This window comes from Rhea americana, unplaced genomic scaffold, assembly GCF_003343005.1.
Source record: "Rhea americana isolate MKP2758 unplaced genomic scaffold, rheAme1 scaffold_222, whole genome shotgun sequence".
Lineage (NCBI taxonomy): Eukaryota > Metazoa > Chordata > Aves > Rheiformes > Rheidae > Rhea > Rhea americana.
In genome coordinates this window covers 226,807-242,118 of record NW_028186337.1, presented here as the reverse complement: position 1 = coordinate 242,118, position 15,312 = coordinate 226,807, and the positions used below count along the sequence as shown (strand labels likewise).

General features: G+C 36.2%; 1 protein-coding gene across 1 annotated transcript in view; it reads left to right on the top strand.

The window, feature by feature from the left end:
• SLC25A16 (solute carrier family 25 member 16) overlaps positions 1 to 10,349 on the top strand; it is a 13,328-nt gene extending 2,979 nt beyond the window's left edge. Inside the window, exons 3-7 of the mRNA XM_085305540.1 lie at positions 4,817 to 4,938; positions 5,487 to 5,553; positions 6,365 to 6,527; positions 7,380 to 7,448; positions 9,157 to 10,349. Coding sequence (XP_085161666.1) covers positions 4,817 to 4,938; positions 5,487 to 5,553; positions 6,365 to 6,527; positions 7,380 to 7,448; positions 9,157 to 9,313 — 578 coding nt within the window. The 3' untranslated portion in view covers positions 9,314 to 10,349. The remainder of the gene's footprint in view (positions 1 to 4,816; positions 4,939 to 5,486; positions 5,554 to 6,364; positions 6,528 to 7,379; positions 7,449 to 9,156) is intronic.
• The last annotated feature ends 4,963 nt before the right edge of the window (positions 10,350 to 15,312 follow it).

Below are 15,312 nucleotides of genomic sequence, written 5' to 3'. Positions count from 1 at the left end.
ATATATATATATATAGTCCTGCCTTTAAGTGCACTAAAGAATGCTTTTTATTATTTCCAAAAGCTTACTATTATTTTTTTCAGGAGCCTTCTCAGAGAGCACTGTATAAACATTAAAATATCAATTTAACTCCAGGAATGTTGGATATGGTGGCATTCTTTGTGTAACTAAATTAGTAACATCTGTCATCATTTTTAAGCACCTTACTGGTTGAATCTTCTTCATAGAATAATGGAAATAAATTTCATATATGGTATTATCTGGAAAGCACAATCAGCTGCAATGCTTAGTGTGGTACATTTAAGTACCGTACAAAGGAAGCTTCTGGTGTGGAGAATCCCCAGACTAAGTACATAAGCTAGACTTAAGTGTGCAGTGAAATGAACGTTGCACTAGTATATTGATAGTATGACATTTTAGAATCTTGTTGTTTACTAGATGATGTTAACTACTTTTGGGGGTCTTAATTAGATAAATGGTAAGGGAGGGGTGCTTGTACTGAGGATAGTAAGAGGAAGGAGGCACCAAGGAGAACAGAGTTTGGAATATGAACACAGAGTTTGGAATCTGAAATTGCAAATGTGAGAAAAGACCCTTAGGGAAACTGGTCATATTCCTAGCTCTAGCTCCTCCGGCTTAGTCTCTTTCTGGCTCTGCTAAGGGGTATTCTGCTGCTGCTTCCACATTTAAATAGCTGCAGGAGACATGCACCCTTGTGTTGGTGCAAAGGGGTCTTCGCAGTTTCTTGGAACCCAGTACTGTGCAGATGAAGATGGGTAGCCGTTGTTTCGCTTTCCCCTTTGTCCCCTTTCTGTCATCCAGCCACACAGCCATCTGTATTCACTTCAGTGTATGCTATTGATACTTAAATCCTGCTTATGCCAGAGTTTCCAACTTTGCTAACACTCAACAGACCTAAATCAGCTTCAAAATGGTGGGCAACTTTTGAATATCTTCTGTAACAGATAAACAGGATCAAAGGCATGTCCACAGTGAAGAGAAAAGCAGTGAGGATGGGGGTAGTGAAGTGAGAGAAAAGAAAAACCTATTGTAATGCATATATTTAAGGAGGCCAAGTTAAAGTTACTGTGGAAACTTTAACTCTGAATTTCCTGAGTCTTGTGTGATTCAAATTTCAGTTGTAACACCTCATTAACAGATAAGTGCCTTATAACTTCCTTTAAGGAAAGACAGCTGGGGGAAAGGAAAAATCACAGATATTAATGTGGTTTGGGAAACCAAATGATCAAACAATATCTATATATATTTTTCTTCACAGGGCAATTTTGAAAATACAAGCCTTTTCGAGTTTTCTTAATGAAAAAAACTGAATTAAAACACAAACAAGTGCATTTTCTTATCTGCACTTGATTAACTCAAAAGCAGCCACAAAAGAGCAGAAATTACCAGAATAAACTCAAGTTCCTTGAAACAAGTACAGAAGACACTTTTTTTTTTCTAACTAAAAGCAATTGGAAAATAGCATGGATTTAGGTGGATACTACTGTTCCATCTTTAAATAAGACTTAATTAAGACTTATCTAGTTGAGTAAACATAAAAGAATCTGTGCTGTTTATTTCTTTAGGTGCAATTCAGAAAGAAATACAATTATAAGTTACAGGTCTAGAAATATTAAGACCTGTGAACTTTTCAGTTCTTTAGCTTGCCTTTTTTTTCCCTCATCAGCTATTAATCTCTATAAATAGTCTATGAAGTTTTTTTTGGGGGGCAGATGCCTGCTTGATAAATTAATCTGCTTTTTTATATTAGTGAAGGAGCACATCTCTTGCAGTTGAAGGCTGTGGCCTGTGCTCATTTTTGTGACTCTATACCTCTGAATCATCTGGTAGTTCTGCTTTTGATCTAGGTCAGTTGTGGACAAGTTACCTAGAACACAATATAGAAATCAGAAAAACTTGTTTATCTGGCTGATATTTTTTTACCTGATTTTTGTTTAAAAAAAGAAATTGTTTATTTTTGTTTTCAAAGAAAGATGATGCCTAAGAATGGAAGAATAGTAGGGAAACTGGGAGACAAGGTAGATGCCCATACAGCTAGTCTCATTAATAACTCCCAAAGCTTGGGAAGTAATTAAAGACATGTTGATGATTCCATTCTTGTTGCGCTTCATTTACGCTTAGTCTGTGTAAACCAGTTTCTTGTCTCTAAGAGTGCTCAAAGATGCTTGAAGAAAACATTATAAGCAAAAAAAAAAAAAAAGATCTATCCCTGACTTCAGTGCGGTAGGGACTTACGAAGTCCTCATTTGCAACAAAAAGTTCTGCTATATTAGAAGTGGTTCCTTTGAGGGAGGAAAAAAAATCCAAACATTGACCTATTCTTTCAGATCTCATACAGGAAAATTGCAGTATATGTCTCTTAGTTGGAGATACATTTTCAATTCTGTCATGTTTAAACAGCCATGGGAGCAATTTTTGGCCCAGCTCCAGTTAACTGAAAGAGACCTTACTCCCTCAAGACAGGGGATCAGCCTTAAGATGTTGTGGTCTGAGCTTTGACAAGTCATAATATTTAGGGAGTAGAAATGAGATTAATGTTTCTGTAGGCTCTCCCACTGGTTTTCACTGTCAAAAAGCTGGCCTCCATTCCTCCCGGAAAAGATATTGTTCCTTCTGAGCTCAGAGGAAATCTTAATCCTTCCTAATGCGCATTTTGCTCAGATGAACAACAGTAAGAAGAAAGAGCAACATGCCTGTCCCAGTCTCTTCAAGAAAACGTATTTTGTGGCTCACAGTAGCTTTATTGAGCTGCTAATGCTAGAAATCCTGCTTTTTTTTTTTCTCCTCAGAATTCATGGCTAGCAGATTTTAATGTACAGTAAAAAAAAAATAAAAATAAAGCCTTATTACATTTTTTTTTCCAATTAAAATGCTATTTTGGAGCTTGCTGTTGACAGCTTAGTACAGTCACCAAACTCTTGTTGGTCTATTTGCTACTCTTTGTTCAGAGAGTATTCCTGGATAGTTATCAGTGCATTATTGGTAAGAGCAGGGATAAAGTTGTTTTCTGAAGTAAGATTACTTTCCTGTGAATTCTGTAGAAGCTTCCCTGCTTGTTTTTCAAAAATTGTCTGAATTAATCCATTTTGCAATATTTCTGGACGTTCCGAAATTGAGGGATTGCATTTAATAATGTAGTTCAGTGGAAACAGTCCTTAAATTGCTTTGGTGTTTTGCAGCTTCTAACTTTGCAACTGGAGATGTCTGCTTTTCAGAGGCATAGTCCAAAATCTCTGGAAGAGGTGTTTTTCTCTTCTAAAATGAAAGTTACTGGTAGGATATTCCAGAATACAACAACTTTTATTCTTAATTGACAGCTGATCAATCTCAGCTTTTTTGGATAGCTTGTTCATGCTATGTTCTTTCTCCATCTAATCATGGTATTCCTGTCTGATCATTTAGCCATTTTTTTTCCTCCAAACATAAAAGTTGCAGAGAACTTTGCTGGAGYTCTCTTGATCCCCCCCCTACCCCCYGATGCTGTTTTCTTTTGGCTTTCTGGGAAAGGTGGGAAATGTACATACAAAACCAGATATCAGAGAGTACTCAAGCTTAAGAGGAAGTGTCAGTTTCCTGCCGGTGTGCAATAGTGTGCACATCCTCCGTAGGACCAATTTTTAGGTATGGTGTTTAGCTAAAGCAGAGTGATTTCTAAGGAACAGAATCCAAATTACAAATATTTTTGCTTCCATTTTTCTTTTCCCACTTTTTTTTGTTTTAGTGGCAATAATATACTATGAGGAAAAAAGCTCTCTTTTTATTAAAGTTTTAACCCCCCCCCCAAACATTTGTCAGTGATGTGAGTGGTTTACCTCAAAGGCTAGCAGTAGGAAAGAACTTGTTATTCAGCTAACTGTATTACAGCAGTTGTTTTTACATTGGAGTTTCATTTGTGATCTGTTTACAAAATTACAAGTTGGTCAGCATCTAAAGAGTTTTGAAGTAGCTCGTAAATGGATGAATCCTAAGATACTGGTTTCCTAGCAGCTTGTGAAATCTATAAATACCTTTCTTTGTTCAGAAACTTAAAACAGAAGTGCTGGTATAACATGAACTGTAAAAATGCGGTAATTCTTGGTTAGATTCTTTGGACTGTAGCTATATACAAGATACCTTGCACAAGAATGGCTGCATATAAAGCTACATGTATATTTAGGAGTTGCAGAATCTAGTTCTGTTTATTTACCTCTATGATTCAGAGTTAAAGTGTGAAATTTGACAGTTTGGGATTTGTTTGTTTAAACTCAGTACTCTTCGTTAGTAGGATCTTGACTTTATCTTAATGTTATCAGAATGTATCTGGTATTTTCAGATACAGTAGACATATACATGTATGCAGATCCAGTAATCATGTATTCAAATTCTGATAGAGGTTTTTGGAATTAACCATGTAAATTTGGTGGTTTGACCTCTTAGGCATGACAGGATTTTTATGGCCACAATCCAGTAAAAACTGAAGCACTTGATTGGTCTGATGCTTATGAGCCATGGACTTAAGAGAACTGTTCGTATGAATACAGTTAGGCCTATACATTTTTGGAGAATCAGGGCTTAGGTGTGCAGCTTCAGCGTATACCACGTATAAACATAAATTTTTTGTGTGTTGCTGAAGCTAGAGTTTCTATGTGCTGAGTATGAGTGATTTTTTTAAAAAATGTTTCATTAACAAAATTATTTGTATAAATTGTTTATATTTACTGCCACGAAAGGAAATTCTGTTTTTCAAAATAATCTTAGAACCAGATAAGGTGTAGGTGAGTTTTGTTTGCTTGTTTTGTTTTTGTTTTTAATAAAGGTATTACAGCAGTGATTTGTACTTACCCTCTTGATATGGTTAGAGTTCGTCTGGCGTTCCAAGTAAAAGGGGAACACAAGTACATGGGAATTATCCATGCATTCAAGATGATTTACACAAAGGTATATATTTTTAATCTTCAGTCCTGTCAAAGCAAAATGTGCTTTTTAAATAATGTTGCACAGCATTGAAAATAGTGAGTCGGTGAAAAATACACACATGAATTCATTGTGTGTGCATTGAACCTTTTAATGTAAAAAAATTACCTTGACACTTCGGTGCTAAGAAATAGCTCAGACTGGAAGTGGAAAGTCAAAAACAAACAACAGAAAAGTTTGCTTTCAAGAATAAGTAGTAGTGACAGCAAAAAATATGGGGAGGAGGGATGTGTGTAATTCAGAAACGTCTCCTAGGTTCTGAGTTTAAATGTTTTTTGTTTTTTGTTTTTTTCCTCCTTGTTCATTTTTTCTCCTTCTTTATCTCATTTGGAGCCAGGCAGTTCTCCCCTCAGTTCTTCAGGCACAAGAAATTCAACTTGATTTATAGATACTTGTTGCTAGATGATGCTAGTTAGATTGTTGTTGGGTGAATTTGTATGAACAGGTGTAAAATTTCCTAACACACTTGTTACATTTCTTGCCACAAATTTGCTTATATTTTTCTTTCAAAGGAAGGTGGTTTTCCTGGGTTCTACAGAGGTCTGATGCCAACAGTTGTAGGAATGGCTCCATATGCGGGTAAGTAAAAAACAGAATATGCCAATCTTTTGGCAGGTATGCTAAGTTTGCATAGTACATTTGCACACTTAATTAGGCTTCTATTAAAGTGAAGGATTCTGTCTTTATTAAGACTGAGCTGAGTGGAAGACCGTGGGAAGCATTTGCAACTCTTTAACCTTACTCTAGAAATGATTTCTGTGTGTTAGAATATCCAAAACATGCAAAATACAACTTTTTTGAGACTTGGAGCTGAGGAGGAGATAGATAAAGTGGTGGTTTTCTTTCTGTTCTGCTTCCTAGTTTTCCCACAAGAGTAGGGCCCCCTCTCAGACAAGTGAATCAGTAAGGCCAGGAGTCCTCTGTAGATGGAGACTGGAGCCTCCACACTGGCTCCATCTCCTGGTTACTTCTGTGTAAGTAATTAAACTGAAGTGATTGCTGACATGGCATGGAGGAGCATCAGAACTGCGTACTGAACTGCCTATCTGAACTACTCTCTTATTTAAAAGATGTGTTTTACTAATTTCTTAATTTAAGTAGATCTTAGCAGTTGCTCTTAACAGTACTCCAGTGATTTAAAAATCACAGTCTAGCTTATTTGAAGAGTTTTTAACATTAACTTTAAATGTCAGTTCGTTTGTGCAGAAGTTACTGTAGAAGTACAAAGCATTGTATGTCTATTCTATTTCTTTGTGCTTAAGGAAAACATCTAATAGAATTGGAAAATAATTTCATTTTCTAAATGCAGCTTTGTGTTTATAACAATACATACATCAACAAAAAGTTTGCTGTTTTGTGAAAGTCTATATAAAATTAAATTTCCTTTTAGGTTTTTCATTTTTTACCTTTGGTACCTTAAAGAGCATTGGACTTGCTCAAGCACCTAACTTGCTTGGACGGCCTTCATTAGATAATCCTGATGTCTTAGTTTTGAAAACGCATGTAAATCTGCTGTGTGGTGGCATAGCTGGAGCGATAGCTCAGACAATATCGTAAGTTTGGAGCGTTGTTTATTTGTGTTTTCTGTATAGCTGTTCATTCTAATGAAATGATTTTACCTGAGAATAGGATGTTTTGCAAGTCTGATTATTAGTAAGTTCTTTTAACCAGGTTAATCTGACTCTGGAACTCACTTATTTCATAGTGTTCCACATACTACATACATACTTAGTCTTCAGAGGTTTTGAAGGTGTATGTATTGAACAAATGTAGACAAAACTCCTACTAAAATCAGTTGGAATATTCTTTGTTAAGCTGCAAAATTTGTCCCATAAACAAACTTGCAGAGTTTTATCGTTCCAATTTAAGTTTAAAACGGTATCATTTGCAAAGCCATGGAATACTGAAATAGATTTCTAAGATACTGTATTTGGCATCAGTCTGTTTTTACTTTGCCTGCTCTCCCCAGTCTCATGTTGTCCTTGTATTTTGATTTTGGCCATAAAATAATTTGCACTGATTTGGCATCATTTTTTTCACTAAATTACTGCATTACAAATGTCACGCATGTTTTCTATTAATCCTTAAATGGATAATTTTATTTTTAATTCAGGTATCTTCTCCCTCCAGCATTTTACACAACTGTTTTATACTCTCATCTGATCTTCATGTGTCTCCTTTACTTGTGCCAAATGGAACATGCTAAGAGATCTGATTTGCTGGTTTTGATTTTATAGAGGAAGTCTCCTTTTCTGGAGAACTTTCAGCTGAGAATCTGAGTTGGATTCCTGACTCCCTTAAAAGGAGCTTGGAGGTTTCACATAGAATTTATATTCATTTTTTAACAATATTCATGTAGTCATCATGCATCTGGTTGAACTGTTGTTCAAATATCTCCTCTGTAGATATCCACTTGATGTAACTCGTAGGCGAATGCAGTTAGGAGCAGTTCTCCCAGACTCTGACAAGTGCCTGTAAGTTCATCTTTACACAGTTAATGACACTTTATTGCTAATGCTAGATTTTTGTGAGCAAACTTTTATTTGCATTTCAACTGATTTTGCAGTGGCTTTCTATAATATCAGTAGGATGCTTAAGAAGAGAGGCTGTTCTACTGAAGTGAGGTATTTGTGAGATTTTTAATGGTACAGAATCTGTTCTGTCAGATAACTTTGTGTAATGTCTCTCACACACATTGTAGTTGAGGTTCTCAGATCTAATGCCTCCAGGCTTTCAGGTTTTTAGTACTTTGCTTTAGTCTAGTGGATGTGGAAGTACCATAATAACATTAAAATCAGAGAATGAAATCACTTTGCCCCTTACATCTTAAAAAAAAAAAATAAAATAAAAAAAAAAAAAAACCACTTTCCTGGTACTGAATTTGGTTGGGGCAATTTGAAATTGAGTGATTATCTTGGTTGCTTTGAACTTGGTTGAAATGTGGTTCTCTGAATCTAGTTTGACTCAGTATTAACTTATATGGCAAATCTGATCCTACTAACAGTAGTCTGTCTTTTAGTTGCCTTTCGAAAACACCCTAGAAATGTTTACTGTGAAAATTGCTGTTCTGTTCTCCTTAGCAGCATCAATTTTTAGCTTAACTATTTTTCACTTCAGGTTCTTTTAAAATAAAAACATGTTAATTGTTCTAGGGCTTCTGTTCTTTATGCTTCTGAGAACTAATACCTTTAGAAACATTAGGCTTCTTAATTAAACAGTTTGGTGCAGTTGTAGAGAGCTATGCCTAGAAGGACAGTAGACATTTATGTCTTTAGAGAATAGGAAGATGAAACAAACAAGCAAACAAGAAATCTTGAATCTTTGAGGTATATGGAAGATGTTCTCAAAGGATAATGTCTGTATTAGCTTGGAAATACTGAGCACCTTCTAGATTTTTACTCGAGGGCTTTGGATTTTAGCGTCTATTCGCTTTGTTTCAATTTAGGTACACGAGGAAAATCATTCCGCCTGCATGCATACTTCAAATTCTGTTTTAGTAAGGCTGAATGTCATACCACAAATACTAGTATTCCTGTTTTGAGAAAAAAGGTCTTCTGAAAAAAAAAGGTATACATGTGCAAGGTGTGAAATATAGGTCTAAACATAAATTTTACAGGACTAAATGCAAACATAAGCACAAGCCCTTCCTTCTAAAGAAAAAGAATGGGATTCGAGCCTCATTTTTTTTTTTCTCTGTAATTCAAAAGTGGATGTTATACTGGGAAAAATTATTTTCCTGTTGCTCTGTATCACACTTGTAAGATAAAAATGGTGCTTCTCAACTCCCTCCTGCCAGATAAGACAACACGTGCAACTATTCTGGTGTAAAACTTTTTAAAATCTGTCATTTATTATCAGCCTGAAAAAACCTTCCTTCTTTAGATGAGACTGCACTGTCCTTCTGTCCCTTTACAGAAAGCAGTCGCTTCAGTCCAGGCAGACAATCCCCATTTGTCCACACCTGAATCCTTTCTTCTTTGCAATTCCCAGTCTTTGTGCTTAAATTTCTTGCAGAAGTTCAGACTCTCTTCCAAGTCCTAGAAATACCTTCATGCTCCACTTTGTGGAGTCACATGCCTTTTTCCTTTAGATCTCTTAAGAACCAAATTTAATAAGTGAAGAAAGTGTTTTTGACTACTGAATGTGTGCATTCAATAATGATTTGAGTTCTTATTTTTTCAGTACAATGGTGCAGACACTGAAATACGTGTATCAACAACATGGAATAAGAAGAGGATTATACCGTGGTTTATCTTTAAATTACATTCGTTGTATTCCTTCACAGGCTGTGGCTTTTACCACATATGAACTTATGAAACAATTCTTGCACCTCAATTGAAATATTTTTTAAACTTAAATAGTGTAAAACTACACTATCTGTCTTCAAACTATATTTGTGAGTAAATTACTTGAAATTTTAAAACTATCTGTTACTGTGGAACTGCTGTTGTCTGACAACTTAATTTTATTTGCCAAAACATGGTTAATTTCCTGGAGTCAAACCAGGACACAGATCAAAATGAACAGTAGTTAGCTATAAACATTTTTTTGCACTTGATCTTGTAAGCTTCCTTAGATTAATGTTAAGAATTACACAGTTTTACAATTATGCCCAGATTTTATATGGGTTTTAAGCTGTTAGTTATTTAGCTTTATCACCATTCCAGGAATTATACTCGTGGTTATATTGCTTTTTAAGCTAGTAGTTAGGCATCTATTCTTCTTTAAAAATTAATTTGAATAAGCTGATTTGAATAATACATAATTTTCAAATCCAAATAATTGTCAGTCTGGTAGAAGCTGAATTCAGTAGACCACAATTTAAGCATCTTTTCATTTTTTTTGTACAAGTTTGCTGTACGTAAGAACAATGCATTTATCTTCAGATGGGTACATTTGAAAGTCGTTTCAACCATTTCAATAGATAATGACAATGAGATGTATTTAGCATTATTAGCAGTCTTGCAATTAGGAAATCAGTTTCTTTGTGCACTCCCTAATCTAAAAAAAGTCTGTATCTATCTACACAAATAAAAACAGGACTGGGGCAATATTAGTTTTACTACAACAAGTGTTAGAAGAAATCTGTTAAACAGAGTTAGTATGAGCCTGCTCTTGCAAGGCCTTTATGTACCTTTTAAGTACTTATGGTGCTGAATATTCTCAAATCAGTTTACTGAAAGCTGAGAATATTATGTACTTTCCACTACTGGCTCCTACAAACAGGTTTGTCCTACCTTAAAACATGGTGACAAACATGACTGCATGCTGCTGCATTTACTTATTTGGGCATATGGATAACAGTCAACCTCTTGACCCCACCCCCGATTCTTTCCCCCCCCCCCCCAAAAAAAAAAAAGAAAGAAAGAAGAAAATGAAGAAATGAAGATTGGATTGTATTGGAGTCTGTAGATGTGTGTATGTACTGTCTCTATGATATGCAATAGACTATTACACTTTCTCCTGCAATTTCTTTTGTAAAGGAATTACTTTGCAGACTTGTTTTATATATATATGTATATATAATTTGCATAGGTACKCTTGATTGTGTTCACTTGATTCAGGAAACTGTAAAGCATTTACTTCAAGTGATGTAAGTTATTTATTTATTGTAAATATTTTAGCAGTGTCCTTTAAGATTTGGTAATGGTCATGTTAATTAAACTGGTGGTTGGTAAGATCAGTTTGCTTAATTCTGACAAATTTGACAAACTAGACTTTGAATTGTATATTCAGAAATTTTTGTGGCTTATTTTTTCCCATTTTCTTAAAAGTATATATTTCTTTGATATTTAACAATATAGTTACAGAGAATGAGATATATTTGAATTTATTTTATTAAAAAGCTTGAAGTAATATCTGTGTGTGATTTATAAGTGTTGCAGACCAAAAAAAAAAAAAAAAAAGCATGCTTCTGGAATTATCTGTATGTTTCCCCATGTAGGTAAACTTGCATAAAACTGTCATTCTTAATTAAACAAGACAACAATTCAGCTCTTGGTCTGATCTTTAGTTTTCTTTGAAGGAAAATTATTATCACAGTGAACGTTTATCATTTAAAGCCCTTATGGGAGGGTTAAACCCACTATTTAGAGATGAGAGATGTGCCATTTTTATTTCTTCGTTGTTTTATGCTACAAACAAAATAACTGACTTGTCAATTTTTTTCATCATTTCTGAAACTCAATTGCCAGTCTTTTTAATACTGTTACAGATGTTTTTTCTGCAGAAAGGAGAAATGTTCAAGGAGGGGGAAAGCAGTAAAAACTGTCCCCAAAACAATCAAGTAGAATACTGAATGTAAGAAGTAGAACTACTGTATGAAACAGTATTGTATTTTCAGCATTAGTTTTTTTTCGGAACAGAATTTATTTTTTTTAACAAAAAAAACAAAACCAGAAGTATTTGGAATACTTCAGAAAGGCTTATGAAAGAAACATACTTGTGCTCAGGGGCTAGTTTGGAGAAGACTTGAGCTTCCTTCTAAGTTTTTGGAAAGATATTTCCAAAATTTTCTGAAAGGGTTAGCTATTCTTACTCAGTTAAAACGCAGAATTTATTATGAATATCTGACTGCTATAGGCAGGAGAGAGAAACATGGAAACCTAGTTGTCTGCCCTATTGTTTTTTCACCATAGCCCTACAAAAATTGCTTTTCATTCTGAACCATTTTTTTCCTAACATCTTTCTTGTCTGTCTTTTCTATTTCTAGCATATTGAATTGACAAATCTTATTTTGAGTCAATGGAAAGTAAAATAAAGCAGACTCCAGCCAAATTCACTTCTTTACATTTCTTGCACTTTTAAATTATTAATTTTTTATTTTATTTTTTAAAAAATAGAAATTCTGTAGAAAGTTTGAATTTGTTATTCAACTTACTATTATTAAGTTTAATTCTGAGAGTGAGGTCTCCATAAATTCATGATAGTGAGAAGAACACACCTGAATCCTGGAATTTTAGTTGTATTTTTTTAACTGCTGTCAGTTATGCTTTTATATACATCAGCAGAGGCTATATTTTCAAGAGTAGACTTTTAAGACTTTCAAGAGTAGCTTGACTTCAGGTGCATGTTTCATGTTTAAAATACATACCTATATATACCTATACACACATAGTTGCATCTATTCTAGCCCATGGTTTTCTGTATATGTATGATTAGAATTTGAAACAAAATTGCAGAGTTTTTAATTGCTGTTGGACATGCACATTTTTCATTTGTCAAGCTGTTTGATACAAATTAATCTTAAGTTGTTTGTTCTTTGGAAAGTGAAGTTACCTTGTTAACTACCCTCTTACAACTTTAAAAAGTTATGGTTGATCAATAACTTAATTTTAAGGGAACCAGAGATCTTTGAATTACAGATGTATTTTCAAACTACACTGACAAATGTTTTGTGGTATTATTAGTTAGCAATAACTTATATGTTTGTACAGTTCCTTTCTAGAAACTTTAAAAGCTATTACAAACTGGTGGTTAGGTAAGTTCTTTATTGCTTTAGTTAGTTCAAAATGATTTTGAAGATTTTTTTTTTTTTCCCCTGTGGATAGAGTTAGTATCTTTTAGTAAACTTCCAGGATAATTCCAAGGTTTTACAGTTTTCTTCTTTGTTTGCTTGACAGTAAAATAATAGATCACAACCCTAAATGACAGTTCTACTGAATGAAGAGGTCAGAATATCCAGAAGTTGTTGCCTTTGTTTCTTAAAAATCCATATCATAATCTCATAATTGCTAGTTCTACCCAGTGGAAAAATATATATGTGTGTGTGTGTGTATATATATATATATATATATATATATATATATGAGAATTAATGTAACCTTCGATAATATTTTTAACTGTGTTGTACCAGCTATTTCCAATGCTTTTTTACATAGAGAGAGAGCCTCAGCTTTACAGGATTCTTTCAGCTGACACATGATCCCATACAGGTTAATCTATAGTATCTTGAAAATCTCAATTTAATATGGGTTCTGTTTCCAGTGATTAAACATTGTGTCTTTAAAACAATCACTGTATTTCATCTCTACTTCTTCATAGCGGAAAATGTTGTGTGTGCTAAGGTATTTGTCCATGAGCAGCATTGTGGTTTTGCAATCATTACACAGAAAAACTGAATGAATTAGAGCCTTCTTTTTGTACTGATAAAATTCCAATCTCTTTGCATTTATTTCATTATTAATACCTTCCAGATATTTTGCTCTTTAAATGAACTGAAGTCTTAAGATGGACAAGTTCTATCAATACTTTTTAACTTCCCCCTCAACCCTGAAAAATGAGAATTACGCAAGATACAAGAAAATAGATCTTGGTCTTTTGAGTCACAGAATAGATTCTCCAAAACAATTTTTTTTTCTAGGGGGACAAACTGTGTCTTAAGTACCATTTAATCTCTGAAATACATTCTTTATGCTTTATTTCTTTGTTTCCTGAAACAGGAGTTCTGTAGTTCAGCTGTTTAAAAACTGGATTTTTTATTTTTCAGTCATTCTGTTTATTTGGAACGAGTTAGCACCTGTAATTATGGCCTGTATTATGCTTGTGACTCAAAGCAATTACATTATTTCAGTTCAAATGGAGATAAAACCAGATATCTCTGTGCTTGATCATTAACTATGTATTTATTCTGTGCAAGTCTGTTCAGCTCAGAGGTCTCTGCCTCAGTGATGGCGGTGACAGAGAGCTGCCTCTTGAGTGTGCTTGGAGTGGATACTGTGATACTTGAAGCTGATCTGAGTTGGGTGTGCTGTAATCTTGCTATCCTTTCTGCTCCCATCTGCAGGATCTGACCTATTCTCTTACCATAGAGCTAGCACAATTGCACAGTAAGGCAGTTCAGGAAGCTGACAGTTTTGCAACTAGTTTAATGCTGGTTTATTCTGCTGTAAAACTGCATCCTTAGATGCTGTTTGATACTTGCCTTGCCCAGTGTAATGAATTAGGTGTAATGGCACTTCCACTGATCTGATTAAAGACTAACACACCAAAAGAAATGAATAGGTTTTAATGGCAGGAGCTCACTGAACTAACTCACTATGTGACTGCACACCTGCTAGATACGACAAAAATGAAATGGTGGGTATGTGCTGTAGGACAGTCCTTCACAGCGCCAGCCCGCAGATACACTTGTGATAGATGTAATGTTAAATTACACCACTCTGTTTCTTTTCCTCAGTTAAACAAGCAATTCTTTGCACATATTTATATGTGTTAAACCGATACCAAATTACGTGACAGCACCTTTAAAAGGAGATACCTAGCCATTCAATTACAAATAAGCTTGTATTAGAGGTCCCACAATGGAAAGACATGTAAATGTAGTCTACTGCATGTATTTCAGGATATTCCCAAAGAAAGGTAAAGGAGCGCACTGAAGTGTGCTGTCACCCTTTAAAGCTCTGGCCTTCCTGATAAGGTTCACAACCATGGGCCAAAGCTTAGTGGTTTTTTGGCGGGACTGGAGATCGATACTTTTGGCAATATAAAAGAGATGCAAGGCCAACCAAGCTCTACACCATTCTTGTCATTTTAATGTCAGAACTGTGGTACGGATTTATTGGGGAATAGGTTTAGTCCCTAGGTCAGTTCAGTCCTTACAGAACCAGAATGCTTTCCAAAGTAGTGGCCAAAAAATAAGTGAAGAAAGAAAGTACGTATACCTGAAACTTCTGCTTCGCATCAGAACACCTCCGTCTGCTGCCAGCTAACGGCACTGAATGTATGGCAAGTTTTCTGCAGAGGAAAAGCACTCTTAAGCTGTCAGGGTGAGATTTGCCCTTAATTACTCGAGAGGGAAGGGCACGTCTAGCTATTTTTCTTAATTTTTTTCATTTGTTGGTACTGCAGCGCTTCCAGAAGAGGTGCCACAGCTGTCCCAGCGGTTAACGCTGTGGCAGTAAAGGACAGCTGCACTATCGGACCAGCGTCCTCAGTACAGACCTGGCCGAGGAGAGCGTTAGGCTCGCTCGCAGCGCTGCCCCTCCCCCGCGGCTGGCAGCTGTGAGGAGCCGCGCGCCAGCCCGCACGCAACTGCTCTGCCCGCGCGCGGGAAGCGCGGCCGCCCCGCCGCAGCCGGCAACCGCCCCGCCGCAGCCGGCAACCGCCCCGCTGGCAGCTCCCATTGGCTGCGCCGGCGGCCTGTGGGCGGGGCAGGGGCGGGGTTTCATGCGGGGTGGGCGGGGACAGCGGCGCTTAGCCGCGGCGCCGGGGAGCGCGGCGCTACTGCGCCTGCGCGCTCGTCGTGAGGCGCGGAGCTCGGCGGGGGGTTCCTCACCTACCCGTGCGCTCGCCTCGGCGTCGGGGCTGCGGGCCGCGCTCGGGGCGGCGGCGGCGGCG